Source organism: Erigeron canadensis, chromosome 4 (genome assembly GCF_010389155.1).
Source record: "Erigeron canadensis isolate Cc75 chromosome 4, C_canadensis_v1, whole genome shotgun sequence".
Lineage (NCBI taxonomy): Eukaryota > Viridiplantae > Streptophyta > Magnoliopsida > Asterales > Asteraceae > Erigeron > Erigeron canadensis.
The window spans coordinates 44,494,594-44,509,406 of record NC_057764.1 but is presented as its reverse complement, the minus strand read 5'-3'; the positions used below and the strand labels follow the sequence as shown (position 1 = coordinate 44,509,406).

Genomic DNA, 14,813 nt, shown 5'->3' with positions numbered 1-14,813 from the left:
AATTAATTTCATTCTTTATTAGTTAGGTTGCTTTAACTTGTAAACATTGAGATTAATGCATACTTACTATATTAAAGAAAGTACGAAATTTAGGTTCAAATTAGGATTTAATGATCAATATATGCAAATTTGGCAACGACAAATAACATTTTAGCTATCAAACCAAAACCTATATAATTATATATATTGTTAATTGGAAGTAACAACTCAACGTAAGCCTACGTTCAAGGGACCATTCATCCATGCCTTTTACAAGATTTGCATGCCTTGATTCACATGTTTGTAAATGTATGGATACAGAGGCGGTACCAGGAAAAAATTTTAAAAGGAGAAAACTTTGAAAACTTATGAAAAATAAATCTAAAAGGGAGCAAAATGTTAAAAACTCATAGAACTTTTTTAAAAATTTATGAAAAATTTAAAAATACATGACAAAATTTAAATTTGAAGTGGGCATTGGACCCCCTTGCCCCCCCTTAATATCGCCCTTGTATGGATATACATATAAGTACTATGTAATTGTACATGCATTGTACATATTTGTATTGTATACAACATATTTTAATATGTCAATCTACTAGCTGATACGGAGTATATAACTTATTTCAATACTGACGTAAGGGGGGAAGGAGTGGTACCCAATTTGGTTAATATATTCAATCCTTCATCCAATCAAAACCTTCCAACTCACCACTATCCAATTTAACCCAATTCTTACCCAAAACACTTGAAATACATACCCAATTCATTAAACTTACCCAAATTCATTTTCTTTTATTTTTATTCCACCAATAATTTAACTAAAACATTTTATTAAAAACTTAAAAAAACATTACATAACACTTAAAAAAAATACATAATTAAAAAAAAAACATTAAAATAAAAACACTAAACTTATTTAAAAAAAAAAAAACTAGTCGTCGAGATGTCCCAAGTCTTGAGCCCACACGTGTTCAGTGAGGTCATTACGAAGACGATGATGGATGTCTTCGTTTAGTAACTCCGCGTAAAAGGTCTCGTCCCACACCGGTTGGACCGGTTGGTCCATGATGTGAACCGGCGAGATAGCTCGACCATCACCTTTTATCACCATGTTATGCAAACAACACGCCGCATAAACATACTGACCAATCTTGTGTTTGATCAGGGGTTGGAGAGGACGTCTAAGAATCTTTCATTTTCCTTTTAGAACCCCAAAAGCACGCTCCACATCTTTCCTCGTCCCCTCTTGTAACTTCTTGAATCTTTTCTCCTTCGGGTCAGTAGGATACGGGTATGCTTTAACAAACGTCGAGTACTTGTTGTAGATGTCGTCGGTTAGATAATAACTGCGTTTGTACTCTTGACCATTAACGACGAATGAAGTATCCGGGGCCGTGCCATTTCGCTCCGTGTGATACAAGTCAGATTGGTTCAACACGTTGATGTCGTTGTTTGAACCAAGAGCACCAAAATAAGCATGCCAAATCCACAAGTCTTGAGAAGTGGTTATCTCAAGCATAATAGTGGGAACGCCATGGTCGCCTCTCGTATATTGTCCTTTCAAGTGTCTTGGACAATTTAACCACTTGACATGTGTACAATCGATGCTACCAAGCATCCCCGGCATGTGATGGCGCTCTTCGTGAGCTTGGAAAATACGAGCAACGTCGTGTTGGGTAGGCCTACGTAAGTACTCACGGCCATACAACTTAATGATGGCGTCACAAAATTGATCAAGAGAATCGCGGCCATGTGTAAGTACTCATCGTACTCGTCGGGCGGATTGCCCGTTGCGAGTTGGCGTACTGCCGATGCGACTTTTTGGAGCGGTTTGAAACCGCCTCGCTCACGTGCATCGAACCCGTCTCTAAAATATGGAAAATTCGCCTCGATGTCGTCGACGATTTTCAAAAACGTGCTTTTTTCCATTCGAAAGTAAGCGTCATCGTATTTTGGCTCATCAACAAACCAATCATTAAGTAAAATTTGATGACCAATTTTGCGTTGGCGCTCTACGGTTCGGCGGTTTTGAACCGCGTTGGAAGATGTCGTGTCTTCCATCCACTGAAGGGCGTTATGCAGGAACATACCATCGGATTCGGATGATGAATCCGATCCGATAACGACACAACAAGATTCCGATGAAGTAGACATTTGAGGAGAAAAAGATGTTTTTTTTTGTATGTTGGTGAATAATATGTGTGTTTGTTGTGTGTGTTAAAATGAATACATAAAGTTGTATATGTATATATATAGGAAGAAAGGGTTTTTTTTTATATAAATAAAGCACTTTTAGCCGTTGGGGGGGGGGGGGGGTCCACAGCTTTCCAACGTTCAAAACTTATACCCGCTACTCGGTTATGGAGCTCAAATTGATACCCGATGTCACCTTACCCGAGTCTTAGCCGAATCCTAGAAATGGTGTTACCGATCGGGTTTGGGAAACCCGAGCCCTACCCGATCCCCACTCCTTCCCCCCTAATTGTCCATCTTAGTCGATAGTTCTAATCCTAAGTAACAATATCCATTTCTCCACTTATCATTTTACCACCAATAAGGTTGTTTAACGGGTAAGGTTGAAATTAGGTGTAGATAAATTTTAGGAAATAAATGGTACGGAGCATTTTTTTACAATGAAACCGGTAAAGATGGGAGACTATCAACCATTGGATTTGGAAGTTTCGAAAATGGTAAGATTAAAAATTATTTTTTGTTTCAAAAGGGGTGTAGAATTGCATTTTAGAGTGATTATGCATTTCTAAAATACAAATAATCAGAAAATTTGTTTGGCTAAAAAAATGATTATCTGCAATTTTTTCATAAAATAAAAAATACAATTTTAGAAAAACATATAGAGACATGTTTTTTTAATACATAGTTTTAAAAACTTAAAAATTTCATTTTAACACCCCCTAGTTTACTTTAAATTGTGACGATTTATACTTGGAACAGATCGAAAAACAGAACTAACAAAAGAAGAAGTACATATGGAACAAAGTGTTCCCGGTCTTCTCATTGGTCAAAGTAGTGGGACCAGTCCACGTGTCACAATATTCAACCAATCAGAATCAAGTAAACACGTGTTTAAGGGCAAATCCGTCCAACCAGAAATAAAAAGACTTCCAAGTCGTACTAACAGAGTATCTAGTTTCTTCCTCCTGCTATTAACTCCACACACACATACATAGTAGTAATAAAACAAGGGAATGGCGGAAATCAATGGATATACATCGTTAATAATAGGTATAATAATAATAATAGTGTGTTCGTCATCATCATATATGCAGATAGCGGATTGTTTAAAAAAAGAAGGTGGAGTAGCTAGAAAAGAAGACATCCCGTTTATTAAATGTCAAGTTTGTGAGATACTTTCCAAGGAATTGTATCATCAAGTTCTCCATAAACAAACCAATATCTCTCCCAAGAAGGTAATAAATTCTATGTGTAGGGTTTTGTTTTTCTTTTTATAAACATGATTTGGTATCAGGTATCGGAGTATGATGTGATTGAGATTGCCGAGAATGTATGCAATTTGAAGAAGCAAGAAGCTGATTGGATCCTTAAGATTGATGTCGTAGAGAACGGGGATAGATTGGAGGTAATCAATCTAATTCATTCTTTCCTTGTAAGTGGCAGAGTTTGATGTAAACATATAATGCAATATTGTAGGACCCATTTTGGTAGTTTTTCCTAGTCTGTGTCATTCAATGTGTGGCCCGATGCGAATACAAGGCATATTGTGACAAGGAAAACAACAAAGGAATTATTAGTTTGAGAAGATGTATGTAGAATGAAATCTAATGGTATAAACGCATAGCATAGGTATCTTTTGATGCTTTAGATTAGGTTTTCTTTTAGCTTCTATCTGGTCCATTGGTAGCTCGTTGCGCTACTTGACGTGACAACTTTGGATGATTGCAGTACTGATTCCAGGATATATCCACTATTCCGCTTAAATTGAAATTTACGTGTTGATGTATGCTGTGAAGTTTGTTATGCTGCAAGTTTTTCCATTTTTCGCGTGTCATTTCATTTGAGTGGCATGACGCAATATTAAGATGTAACTGAGATGCCAAAATAAAGAATAAAAGTTTGGTATTAACAAATGGAACATTTTTTTTTTCATGTATCTTATCTTTTAATTTGGTCCATTGGCAGTTAGTTGAACAAGAATCTGAAGGACAATGTGGCTCGGAATGCAAAACCATCGAACGAGCTTGTCAACAGGTAACTAATGTTACCTTTTATTTTTTCTACTTTTTTACCCTTGACGTATCGGAAAGCTTACAATTGAATTTCACAATTGTTCTTGTTATCTTCCCAAGTTACTGTGATTCTATATATGAGCATTTCTATTATAATGTTTGTGCTACATTTAAGGTATGATTTTTAATACTTGGCTGTATTAGGTTTTAGGAGACTATGACACGGACGTGGCTGAGTATATTTACAAAAAGAAGCCTCAGTTGAGCTCATTGGTTAATTTCATGTGCAAAGATCTTACCGGAGCATGTAGTACTAAGCCACCACCAGTTCCTAAGGTATATTCATTCTGTCAAATTCATTTATTTCCATAATATGAAGAGGAGTGCAAGTATGCTCCTAATTCCATGATAATTATAATGTTTTGACTATAATTTAGCGAATTGTTCGACTATTTGTTAGATGTTTAACAGTTCTCCAGCAGTAACAAAATATGGAAATCATGAAGCTATAATCTGGGTATCATTATTTTATGGCAAACAGTTAAATCCAACTTTTCTAACTTTCGAATACCAAGTATACTTCATGCCTGCAATCAAGTTATGTACAACGTGGCCGCGCGGGTAAATACTTGAAGAGGGTTAAAATCAACAGAACATAAATTTATGAATGAAACTAAAGTTTGGTTCTTGAGCATGGTGTGCAGCTACCATACTCTGTTACTGCCCAACTTTCACTTCCTTGAGCTTCATATTAATCTGGTTATAATCTCGTACGCTTGGATTATCACATTCATTGACTTGTGTATCATGTAAAATTTTCAGGGTAGGGAGCCAGGGGAGGCTTTTGTCCCAAAGTCAGCAAAAGAAGCTGAAGTGGAAAAGATGTTAAAATCAATGGAGGGCATGCCCGGAGCACCTGGCATGAAAATGTATTCAAGGGAAGAACTGATGAGTGGAAAAGGCATGGACGATGAAGACGAAGATGAAGATGATGAACCATCAATCCCTTCAAATTTGGTAAGAATCTAGATAGATTGTCATTATGACCAATCTTCTAAAAATGGCCTGATTTGGGTTATGTTTTATTTATCCTATATCTAGTGGTCCAAAAGTTCACTTTATAGCATATAGTCCCCTAGATGGTCTAATCCAAAATAATAGATTATTTATGTATATGGTCTAATCCAAAATAAAAGATTATTTCTGTATAAAGTTATATTTAACACATTAATTACCTACAAAGTTTAAAAGGGCTAACAGAGAGTTTGTGGGGTCAACCCGGTCCTTCCCTTAGTAAAACTGTAAAACTACTCAATCTGAACCATTTCCCCTGCCCATTAGACCTATTCCTTTTGCTATGACTTTCAAATACCAGGGTCCATTCTTCTCACATTTAATTAATAAGCGATACGTAAGGTCCAGGGTACGAGGGACGTGATATGTAGACAGTCATACCTCTAGCCGAGAATAGAAAGAGCATCTCACGTTTAAATGAATTTTGGTTACGTATTGAAATATTTTCGTGTATTGTAACTCTAATAGGGAAAAATATTGAGGGAAAAGGAAAGCAGCAAGAAGAATGTGGGCTGGAAGGAAAAGATAACAAAAGGGATAAAAGATGTTGGTGAAGCAACAAGGAAACATGCAACAAAAATGTCTTATAAGTTACAAAATTGGTGGAAAGCAAAGAAGGCAAGCTTCACGCAGCAGAAAGTTGAACTTTAGGGCCTATGCTCTGGTTTTTCAACAGAAATTTTGTAATCTAATTTTTCTTTTCTTTTGGGAGTTGACTTGTATAATTTTACATTTTCTTTAAAAGACACAATAGGTTATGAACTATGCTTTTATGAGTATATTTAACAATAACAGTTTACATCATCTAAGCATTTTACTTGTGACACAATTAGGCTTATCAAGTATGTTTTTTGTCTTAATTTGATTAAAAAGTTGTATGCTTCCTTTTTGTCTTAATTTGATTAAAAAGTTGTATGCTTCCTAATCTACATACAACCATCATCAAGTGGTTGAGTGGTTAAGACTTTTGTTTAACCAGGTTGGACTAGGTTGCCAAATCTTAATTAAAAGATAACTCGTCATTCCCGGATAACCTGAGAAAACCTCATTTGTTATTCTACATACAACAATGGTTCCAACCTTTGGGCCATGTTTTTTTTTTCTTCTTCAAACATAAAACGCTTTTGGATTTTAATGGAGTATTCTAACTTCTTCAAAAGGCCTTTGAATTACGGAATATGTACTGGTTGAGTAAAATCTAGCATTAATGTTTTCTTCACAATTTCTATAATTGTTGGATTTCACATTTTTATGTCTTGCAAGCTAAAGTGCTAAACGTCGATATTGTTACTTTGTTAGTTTGATTGGTATATCATTTTGGTATTGATATTTAGCGTGTAAAAAACAGTTTTATGCAACTTTCCTTTTGAACAGAAACATAATCAATAATTTTAGAAAAGAAAGCTCAAAGTCTTTGTTTGTTTACATGGCTTCTTTTCATCACACAAAGTTCTCTGGCGCTCAATTTTGGTCTAATAAGTGGAAATGCTATAAACTTTAAACTTTAATAAAAAACCAAAAGTGCAAGGAGAAAAATTTTGCTCAGATACAAACATTTAGATAAGAACACAGTTTTCAAGAGAAAATAAGAAAAAATTAATACATGTTACAAAATTCAATACATATAATCTTTGGAGAAAAGAATTTCAATCGTACAAGAACTTGACCCGCCACACAACACCTTCTTCGACTGTGTTTGAGACACTTGATGCAAATTAACGCATTTTGTATTGTTGGGTCCTTGAGATAACGCAACGTTGACCATTTAATGAGTACTTAAGGGTGATGTCCACATCTCTCGGATTCTTCGTGTTCTGTGCCACAGTCATGCTTCCAACTATGGATTCACCTTCACGTATAGTCAGCACATCTTCCAAATATAGCACTGTCTGCTTCCAGTGTGTATTCCTGGACTTTGGACCTAGATAGCAACACCAAAACGTCATCGCATACAATGCACTTAAAGGTGGTATATTTGTCTCATAGAAGTTTATGGACGATTCAGAACTTCAGGTTCTTTTGAAGGGTCAAATAAATCATAAATGGATCTAATGTCAAACAAACTGTAAGAAAAGGCCACTCTTTCCACATTTAATCCAAACACTTGTGAATGAAATTGAAATAAACTTGACTCGCTGATTATTTACGGAAAAAATCAACAACTTGTATGAAAGTATTAACAATCAATCCCACCCATATTGACCCCTTAAAATGGATGCCCAAAGTGCGAACTCTATCTTTATTGCATGTATGATCTATTGATTAACCGACCCATTATCTGTGCCCCACCGACAAGTCCCAATACCAACATGAAGCAAGTATGATCTATAGATTACAAATGCTTTAAACCGCTTGCCAGAAATAATTTAATAAGAGCATAGCTAACCTGTGGAAAACCCTGTCATTTTGTGACACACGGTAAATGCTACATCAAAGTATGCAACTAGAGCATGAATGTAATCATCACGCTCGGCCACAAGCTTGAAGGGTGCTGTAAAGGAAGCATCCCCAGATGTCATCTTTGAGATGTCCATAGTCTGTAGAAGCAAGTTAAACATAGTTATAGGGGGTCCAGGCATCTAGCATTGGTGTGTCCGAACATATTGGTTGACCTGCCACTGTCTTATACCCGTTTTGTGAAAAGTAACAAACTATATAGTATAAAGTAGGTCCAAAGAAACTACTATTAAGGGAAAAAAAACAAGTTCAACATGTTACAATCACAAAGGTGGGGACAACGAGTTCACGAATCAAGGGATGCGGAGATGCATGAGGAACTCTCACCTTAAGTAACTGACAGTTTGTGACAATCTGATTCTGGTCAACCGTGTCAACAAGAGGTTCCATTATGGATTGCTTCCTGATGCAGCTCATGTCAAAGCCATACACATTGTTCCAAACTGCAAATTTATGAATTCGCAATCTTAAAAAAAGAGACATATTCAATAAACCTGAGGACTTCTATAAAAATCAGTCACTTACATTCAATCTTGTCATCTTTATACTCGGCATCCTCAATTGCTGTCAGATAGAGAGAAGCATTATCCGGTAGCACAATTCCATCGTTAACCTGAAGAGAGAAATATAAACATCAAGAAAGGTGATGCAAATCAGATGAAATTGATAAACAAATATGGTAACATTAGAAGTGAGTCAGTGACAATGGCTGCCCCTTTACTTATAAATGGGTCAATGGGTTTTTTCCTGTTTTTTTGTCTTAATGGGTTCAGCAAAAGAACTTAGCTTTAAAGGTAACTTGTGAGATGGACAGAAAGTTGCCAAAGTGTATTGTTAATGCATATAACCTCTTTTATGTTTAATTTAAGAACTTTGAACAAGTATTGTAACATTCTTATTTTTGTGACCATCATAAAGACATTGACTTGTAACTATAAAATACAGGAAAATGGACAATGAAGTGTTTTTGGGATCCCATTCCCATGTCAACCTGAATTGACCCAAACTAAAAAGACCTCTTTTGATATCTTTCTTGGGTTAAACACGCATCCTTCTTTGAACAGCAGAATGAGCCAAACATACATTAACTATTTAGTTTACAATTAAGAAGAAAAGATCTAAAGTATAAGATTCAAGTTCACTTACAGTTTACAGGCTGTATTACCCAAGAGGCAGACTAAAATTCAAATTCAAGTTCAACTACTGGCAACATTGTATACACTTTCTTCCACAAATAATTATTCAATGTCAACTTCCACATTAAAGGATATATCTTAAAGTCAGTTGATCTTACTTTCACCAAGCACTACTTACATGCATCTTAACCATGCGTTTGTTTCTAGCTATGAAGAGAAATAAAAAGTTCATACATATTCAGGGTTCTTCTACTCCCAACTCAACAACTTATTTCCCTTCGCAAAGAGCTACAACAGAATAAATCACCCACGGTCCGGTTTAGCTAACTTAAATAGTCAAATGTTGCTTTGCAGCTAGCCATCTCAACATAAGAACTAGAAAACTGTATAGTGCATTTCTTTAAAGATTTTTGAAGAATCACAATTGTGGGCACAAGTTTTTTGAAGATGGTTTCCAGGAGTTTCCAAGAGAGTTATTTCCCAACAGTATCCATGCTATGGTACCGGTCTTGGGTAGTGACGCTCCTAGTAACCATCTTCAAGAAAGCGTATGCACTCAATTATGACTCTTAAAAGATATTTTTATAAAAATGAGCTACGAACTTTCTACGAAGATATTTAAAAAAGTGATGTCATGGGTCAAACATAGGAAGCCAAACTTGAGTAACTATGAAGTTTTCATTCATAATTTTTAAATTCAAGAACCCTAGCAAGATACAAAAAAACAACCTTTATATTATTATTGTAATTCCTCTGAAACTAATAGTACCAACTACCTTAGAAGAAAAATCAATGAATAAGGAATAGGACACTAGTTTTCTAAAATAAAAAATAAAAAACGAAGAACCAATCAACTTATGCATTATTAGTTATGTGAGAATTGACTGAACCCATTAGTGTAAAACATAAAGTTTGGATAACAAAGGTTTTAATAATAAGGAAGTTACTTATTTTGTTTATCAGGAGTAGGGCGAAACTTACCAACCACTTATCACGAGCATACAAAACTGTATTTAGCATGTTCTCGTATAGCAAGAAGTATCCCATCCATTCTGAAATTATAATATCGACTTGGGGTACAGGAAGTTCAAGTTCTTCAACCTTTCCTTTCAAAACAGTTATAACTGCAACAGTAAGCCAAAAAAAAGAGGGTAAGATTAGTACCCTACGAATTACTTGAGTAAGAACGGAATTTGAAAAAGCAACTACCATCTGAATAACCATTTGCTTCAACTATCTGTTTCGCCATGTCAGCCATTTGTGAGCACTCAACCTACAAACATGAAAGCTAATGACTTTTAACTGGATAAGTGTATGTTCAACATATCAAACAAGAAAGGGAAAATTCACAATCTTTAATAAACTGATTTCAACACACTAAATTCCAAACTTAAACTGGCAAATGTATTGGAAGAGAAGCATATCAGCTATGAAATAAATGAGAAAGACCCAACTCGATTTCCATCTATTGATTAAAATAGAAACAAATGGTTCCTTACTTTTTCTAAAAAAAACATACTTGACGAGATTAATAAAAGAAAGACAACTTCTTGCAACATGGGGAACGCGTAACAAAGAAATAGCCTATTAAATGATCACACAATTATGTGCAAATGAATGAAAGAATGAACAGGATACATACAGCATAAACATGTTTAGCCCCAGCTTTTGCACAAAAGAGAGATAGAATCCCCGTCCCAGCACCAACATCAAGAACAATCTTGTCCTTGAATAAAAACGTGTTCTTATAAATAACGTTTTGGTATGTCTTAGTTCTCACAACATCCTTTAGCATTTCCTGCAAATGTAAGGAGTGTTAAGGCTAGTGTACATAACTGAAAATAAATATAAAATCATAGCAGCAGATGTCAAAATATTGATACTTAGAATAAAGAAAGATAAACAGATTCACATCAGTCATCACGACTTAAACAAATAAAAAATGGTTTATTTTCGCTCCTCTATCACAAAGTAGGTGCTTTTTTAATATCCAAGAAAAAAAAAAAAAAAACAGTGAGATTATGAATGTGCAGGGCATCAAGATGCTACGGACTTACTTCATGAATACCTGAAATAACAAATATAACAATATTAGAAACGCGTAAACAAGAAAAATAGATGAATAGTAAAAAGAATCAAGATAAACAAATTCTACAATATATATATATACAGAATCAAGATTTGGTTAAAAAAGAAGAGAGAGAGAGAGAGAGTAAAAAGTTACCAAAGTGAGAGTAAGAATCGAAGTAATAATCGGCGCTCGTGTTATTATCTTCGGTAGACATAATGAGGTTAGATGAGCTTTCACCACCATGTGGTGGTGGCGGTGGTGAAGTAACCATTTCTTCTTCTTCAATTATTTCATCTTCGTTATCGTAATTGAATCTTATTTTAGTATTATTATTATTATTCATCCTTATGAGGATAGCTGGTTTTTATTATTAGGGTTTTATTACAGAACGACTGAATGAATGAATGAAAAGGCAGACTTGGTTTAGGGTTTATGACCACACTTTATATATGGATGGATGTTCCTCCGTTTAGGAAGCAGATTTTTTGATTACATGAGTAAATCATAGATTTAAATGAAATGGGTTAAAAATGGGAAAAATCACTCGTATAAACTCAACCTTTCATTTTTTTCTATTTTGGTCATCCATCTTTTATTTTTGTTAGAATGAAATGCAACTTTCTACTTTTTTACCACTTTAGTCACTCAACTTTTATTTTGTTAAAATGAAATGTAACATTTGGATAAGTTTTTACATTAATTACTCACATTGTAAAATATTGTTGAAAAATGGTATTAAAATATACTTGAACACCAACATGTAATTAGGTAACCTATAAAAATTTCATCTTTGTTTTCACGTAGCTTGTCATGTCACTTAAAACAATTATTGTTGTCATCAAAACTTAAGATGACTCATCAAAACCTTATTAAATCCATCCATACCCATTTACCGTTTCTATTTTTAACCTAAAACTTCTTTGTAGCTAAAGGAATCGAAAACCTTTTAAATATCTTTGTATATAAAGTCATTGTTGTTGTTGTTTATATAATAATTTTTAAGCTTTAATTAATGAATAAATGGTTTATGATAAGTATTACTTTGATATCATATATGTTTTCTTATGTTATGCATCATATATATATATTTATATGTTATTTTATGAATATAATGGTTAAAACTAAAATTAAAAATAAAAGTTGGTTAACTAAAATGTTATAAAAGTGAAAAGTTGCGTCCTATTTAACAAAAATAAAAGGTGAGTGCTTATAGTAGTAAAAAAATAAAAGGTTACACCCTATTTTAGAAAAAATAAAAAATGGGTGACTAAAATGACAAAAAAATGAAAGTTTGAGTCTATACGAGTTATTTTCCCCTTAAAAGTTCCCAAAAGTGTGATGAAAATGCTTACAATGATTATATTGTGATAATGGTTGTTTTATTCCAGTTATTTTTAAACAATAATTATCTCTGAAGTGTTGAAAACAGACCAAATGTGTTAGTAGGTCAACCTGGTCGTTTTGTCTGGATAGTTTTCTAGATTAACTCAAGATTCACAGTTTTAACACTTTTTTAAGGGCTAGGTTGTTGTTAGTGGTTCTCATCCTACAAAATACATCTAAGTGTTTGGATTTAATTTTCCTTAGCCCATGAGGAAAGCCATCAAATTGGCCCACATCCAAAAGTCATTTGACTTTTGTTGACTTCAGTTGCAGGCATCATGTAATGCAAATGGGCAGCCACTTTCTTTGGAACACAACAATAATAGAAGGGAAAAAAAAGATCAAATTCCATCAGCAGCCTAGAAAACCTTCGATTCCCAGATTGAACCGTTGGATCGTTCTGATTTTTGGACAGCAAGCTTCACAACATCTGGGCCAATATTTTGGACGGTTGAATTCGTGTCAAGTAGTCTGTAACTCGAGTTACAGTAGCTGGAACAGATTACTCGACACCTTGTAGGTCTGAAAAGGTGATTAGAAAACTCGACACCTTGGTTGAAAATAACACAAGTGAAGGAACTCTTGTCAACACCTTTCTGCGAACAGATTGATGGTGGTTGGAAGACAATCTCGCCTACTCTAAACGAACAAATTAAACTTTTTCGCAAACAGTTTATTCCATCTTGTAATCAGATTATCATAAGTATCTCTGAACAGAATGCCACATACACACACTTTTAACAGAAAAACCTTGCTAGACAACATAGGAAGATGTGAGCGCACTAGGAGGCAGTAAAAGAGAAATATGGAATTGGCTGCCCTTTCCGGCAGTGGTCCGTTCGCTCAAGAAAAAGATAGACAAAATTACATATAAAATTATACATAGTTTTCCACCCGGTTTGATTGAGCTGCAATGTATATACTTGATGATAGAGGAAATTTTGACTGCTAGCACGCAGGCTTTACAAATGGGTTAATTGAAAATAAATTCAACCACTGGGTCAAGTTTTTGTTGCGGGTTCAAAAGGAACTATCATGAAGATAACTGTTTCCCCCTTCAGTTTCACCAAAAAAAAAAACCCTTTGGGGTCGGTCAGTTTTGTGGACAAGTTTTTCACCTCTCGAGGCAACACTGGCAGTTTTGGATTGAACACTAGGCTTCAAAATGGGTGCTTACGATACCAAAAGACTGATGAAACAAAAAAAAATAATAAGAACTTGTTTTCCGTAAATTTACACACAAAATGAAACAGAGAGAGATACATTGTTACGGCAAACTTGTTAAATTGGAGCCACGTGCATTGACAGAGTAGTATCATAGAGATTAACGAAACCTGGGTATCTCTAAACAGAATGCCACATACACATAGTAACAACCAAAAGCCTTGCTAGACATCATAGAAAGATGCGCGAGAGAAATATGAAATTGGCTGCCATTTTCCGGCAGTGGCCCGTTCGCTGCAAGAAAGGATAGGCAAAATTAACAAAGGGAAAAAAAACTAGAAGATACACGGCGATTTAATTGATAAACAAGACGGCAAATTAAGAAGAGTGGCTAATTATTAAATTTGAACTCTGGGTACAAAAAAGGACGGTGACAAATTGAATACAAGTGAGAAAAAAAAAACAAAACAAATATAGACATCCAAAGTACTAATAAACCAGAACTTAGGTAGACAGATTGATAGTTAGTAGAGGTGGATAAACGAGTCAAGACACGTCCATGTGAAATCAGGTTTTGGTAAAATAGGGCAGTTCTAAATTTGGGTCAAACGGGGCAGCTTTAAAGTATCAAAGATAATTGTGCTACTTTTCTATAAATTTATAATAATGTATTCTGAAGAGTAAAAATAAAAGAAACGCAATTAAGTTAAGCTGCAAACAAGAAATATATATCTAGCAGGGAACAAGCGTCTAAAATGTCATCCAATGGGATTCGGGTGCTCAAAAATTGTTTTCCGCATCTGGCCCCAATTTGGACCCGTCTACCATAGTTGCAGCCGCCCAAAAACCCCATAGAAATTGGGGGTAAAAGTAAACAATAGTAAGTATGGAAGAAAATGCAGAATGATAAGAAAAGAAAGAAACATACTACTTCCAGTCCTTTGGCAGATATTCACTATAGAAATCAGCATCATCCTGAATAGACCTCTCAACCGCTTCCAGACATTTCCGAACATACAGGTTATCCTTATGCGTCTCCAAATGCTGGATGTAACCAACTGCTTCCTGGAGGTAGTCATACAGAAGCGGTGGAACTAAAGGTGCATACCCTATCATATCAAACATATACATTGCAAAAACAAACTCTTAATTTATGTATTTAATATACAAAAAAATAAAAGTAAAATAAGGAAGCTGGAAGAAAAAGCATATACCATGTTCATATTCCTTGAACAGAGTGTTTCTTCTTCTGCCCTGGGAAAACATCCCATGAGAGGATGAGTAAATTGGGAAGAGAAATGGTGTATCCATCCATACAATGACACGTATATAGAATAAAAA

The 14,813-nt window shown here is 34.8% G+C and overlaps 3 protein-coding genes across 3 annotated transcripts; 1 reads left to right on the top strand and 2 right to left on the bottom strand.

Moving 5' to 3' along the window:
* Positions 1-1,174: 1,174 nt before the first annotated feature.
* Positions 1,175-2,136, bottom strand: LOC122597706. The gene is made up of 2 exons (XM_043770274.1): positions 1,745-2,136; positions 1,175-1,664 (listed from the first exon to the last, which is right to left on the bottom strand). The coding sequence occupies exons 1-2, from the start codon at positions 2,134-2,136 to the stop codon at positions 1,175-1,177; spliced, it is 882 nt and encodes a 293-aa protein (XP_043626209.1).
* A 1,012-nt stretch (positions 2,137-3,148) lies between these two features.
* LOC122595718 lies at positions 3,149-6,065 on the top strand. Its single transcript, XM_043768145.1, has 6 exons — positions 3,149-3,410; positions 3,470-3,580; positions 4,141-4,209; positions 4,392-4,523; positions 5,010-5,204; positions 5,730-6,065. Exons 1-6 carry the CDS (start codon positions 3,189-3,191, stop codon positions 5,910-5,912), a joined length of 912 nt encoding a protein of 303 aa, XP_043624080.1. The 5' UTR covers positions 3,149-3,188; the 3' UTR covers positions 5,913-6,065.
* Positions 6,066-6,783: 718 nt separating this feature from the next.
* Positions 6,784-11,349, bottom strand: LOC122595473 (protein arginine N-methyltransferase 1.1). The gene is made up of 9 exons (XM_043767840.1): positions 11,079-11,349; positions 10,912-10,922; positions 10,497-10,652; positions 10,064-10,127; positions 9,836-9,978; positions 8,244-8,331; positions 8,046-8,161; positions 7,648-7,798; positions 6,784-7,182 (listed from the first exon to the last, which is right to left on the bottom strand). The coding sequence occupies exons 1-9, from the start codon at positions 11,266-11,268 to the stop codon at positions 6,977-6,979; spliced, it is 1,125 nt and encodes a 374-aa protein (XP_043623775.1). The 5' UTR covers positions 11,269-11,349; the 3' UTR covers positions 6,784-6,976.
* Positions 11,350-14,813: the final 3,464 nt, after the last annotated feature.

Bases quoted from the DNA above. Each gene is read 5' to 3' on its own strand.
- LOC122597706 (XM_043770274.1), bottom strand. From the start codon at position 2,136: ATGTCTACTTCATCGGAATCTTGTTGTGTCGTTATCGGATCGGATTCA. The intron at 1,665-1,744 runs GTACTTACACAT...GTACTTACGTAG, and splicing joins CCGCCCGACGAGTACGATGA to GCCTACCCAACACGACGTTG.
- LOC122595718 (XM_043768145.1), top strand. From the start codon at position 3,189: ATGGCGGAAATCAATGGATATACATCGTTAATAATAGGTATAATAATA. The intron at 3,581-4,140 runs GTAATCAATCTA...GTCCATTGGCAG, and splicing joins AGAACGGGGATAGATTGGAG to TTAGTTGAACAAGAATCTGA. The intron at 4,524-5,009 runs GTATATTCATTC...TAAAATTTTCAG, and splicing joins AGCCACCACCAGTTCCTAAG to GGTAGGGAGCCAGGGGAGGC.
- LOC122595473 (XM_043767840.1), bottom strand. From the start codon at position 11,268: ATGAATAATAATAATAATACTAAAATAAGATTCAATTACGATAACGAA. The intron at 7,799-8,045 runs GTGAGAGTTCCT...TTGCTTCTACAG, and splicing joins CAAACTGTCAGTTACTTAAG to ACTATGGACATCTCAAAGAT. The intron at 7,183-7,647 runs GTTAGCTATGCT...GTTGCTATCTAG, and splicing joins AATGACAGGGTTTTCCACAG to GTCCAAAGTCCAGGAATACA.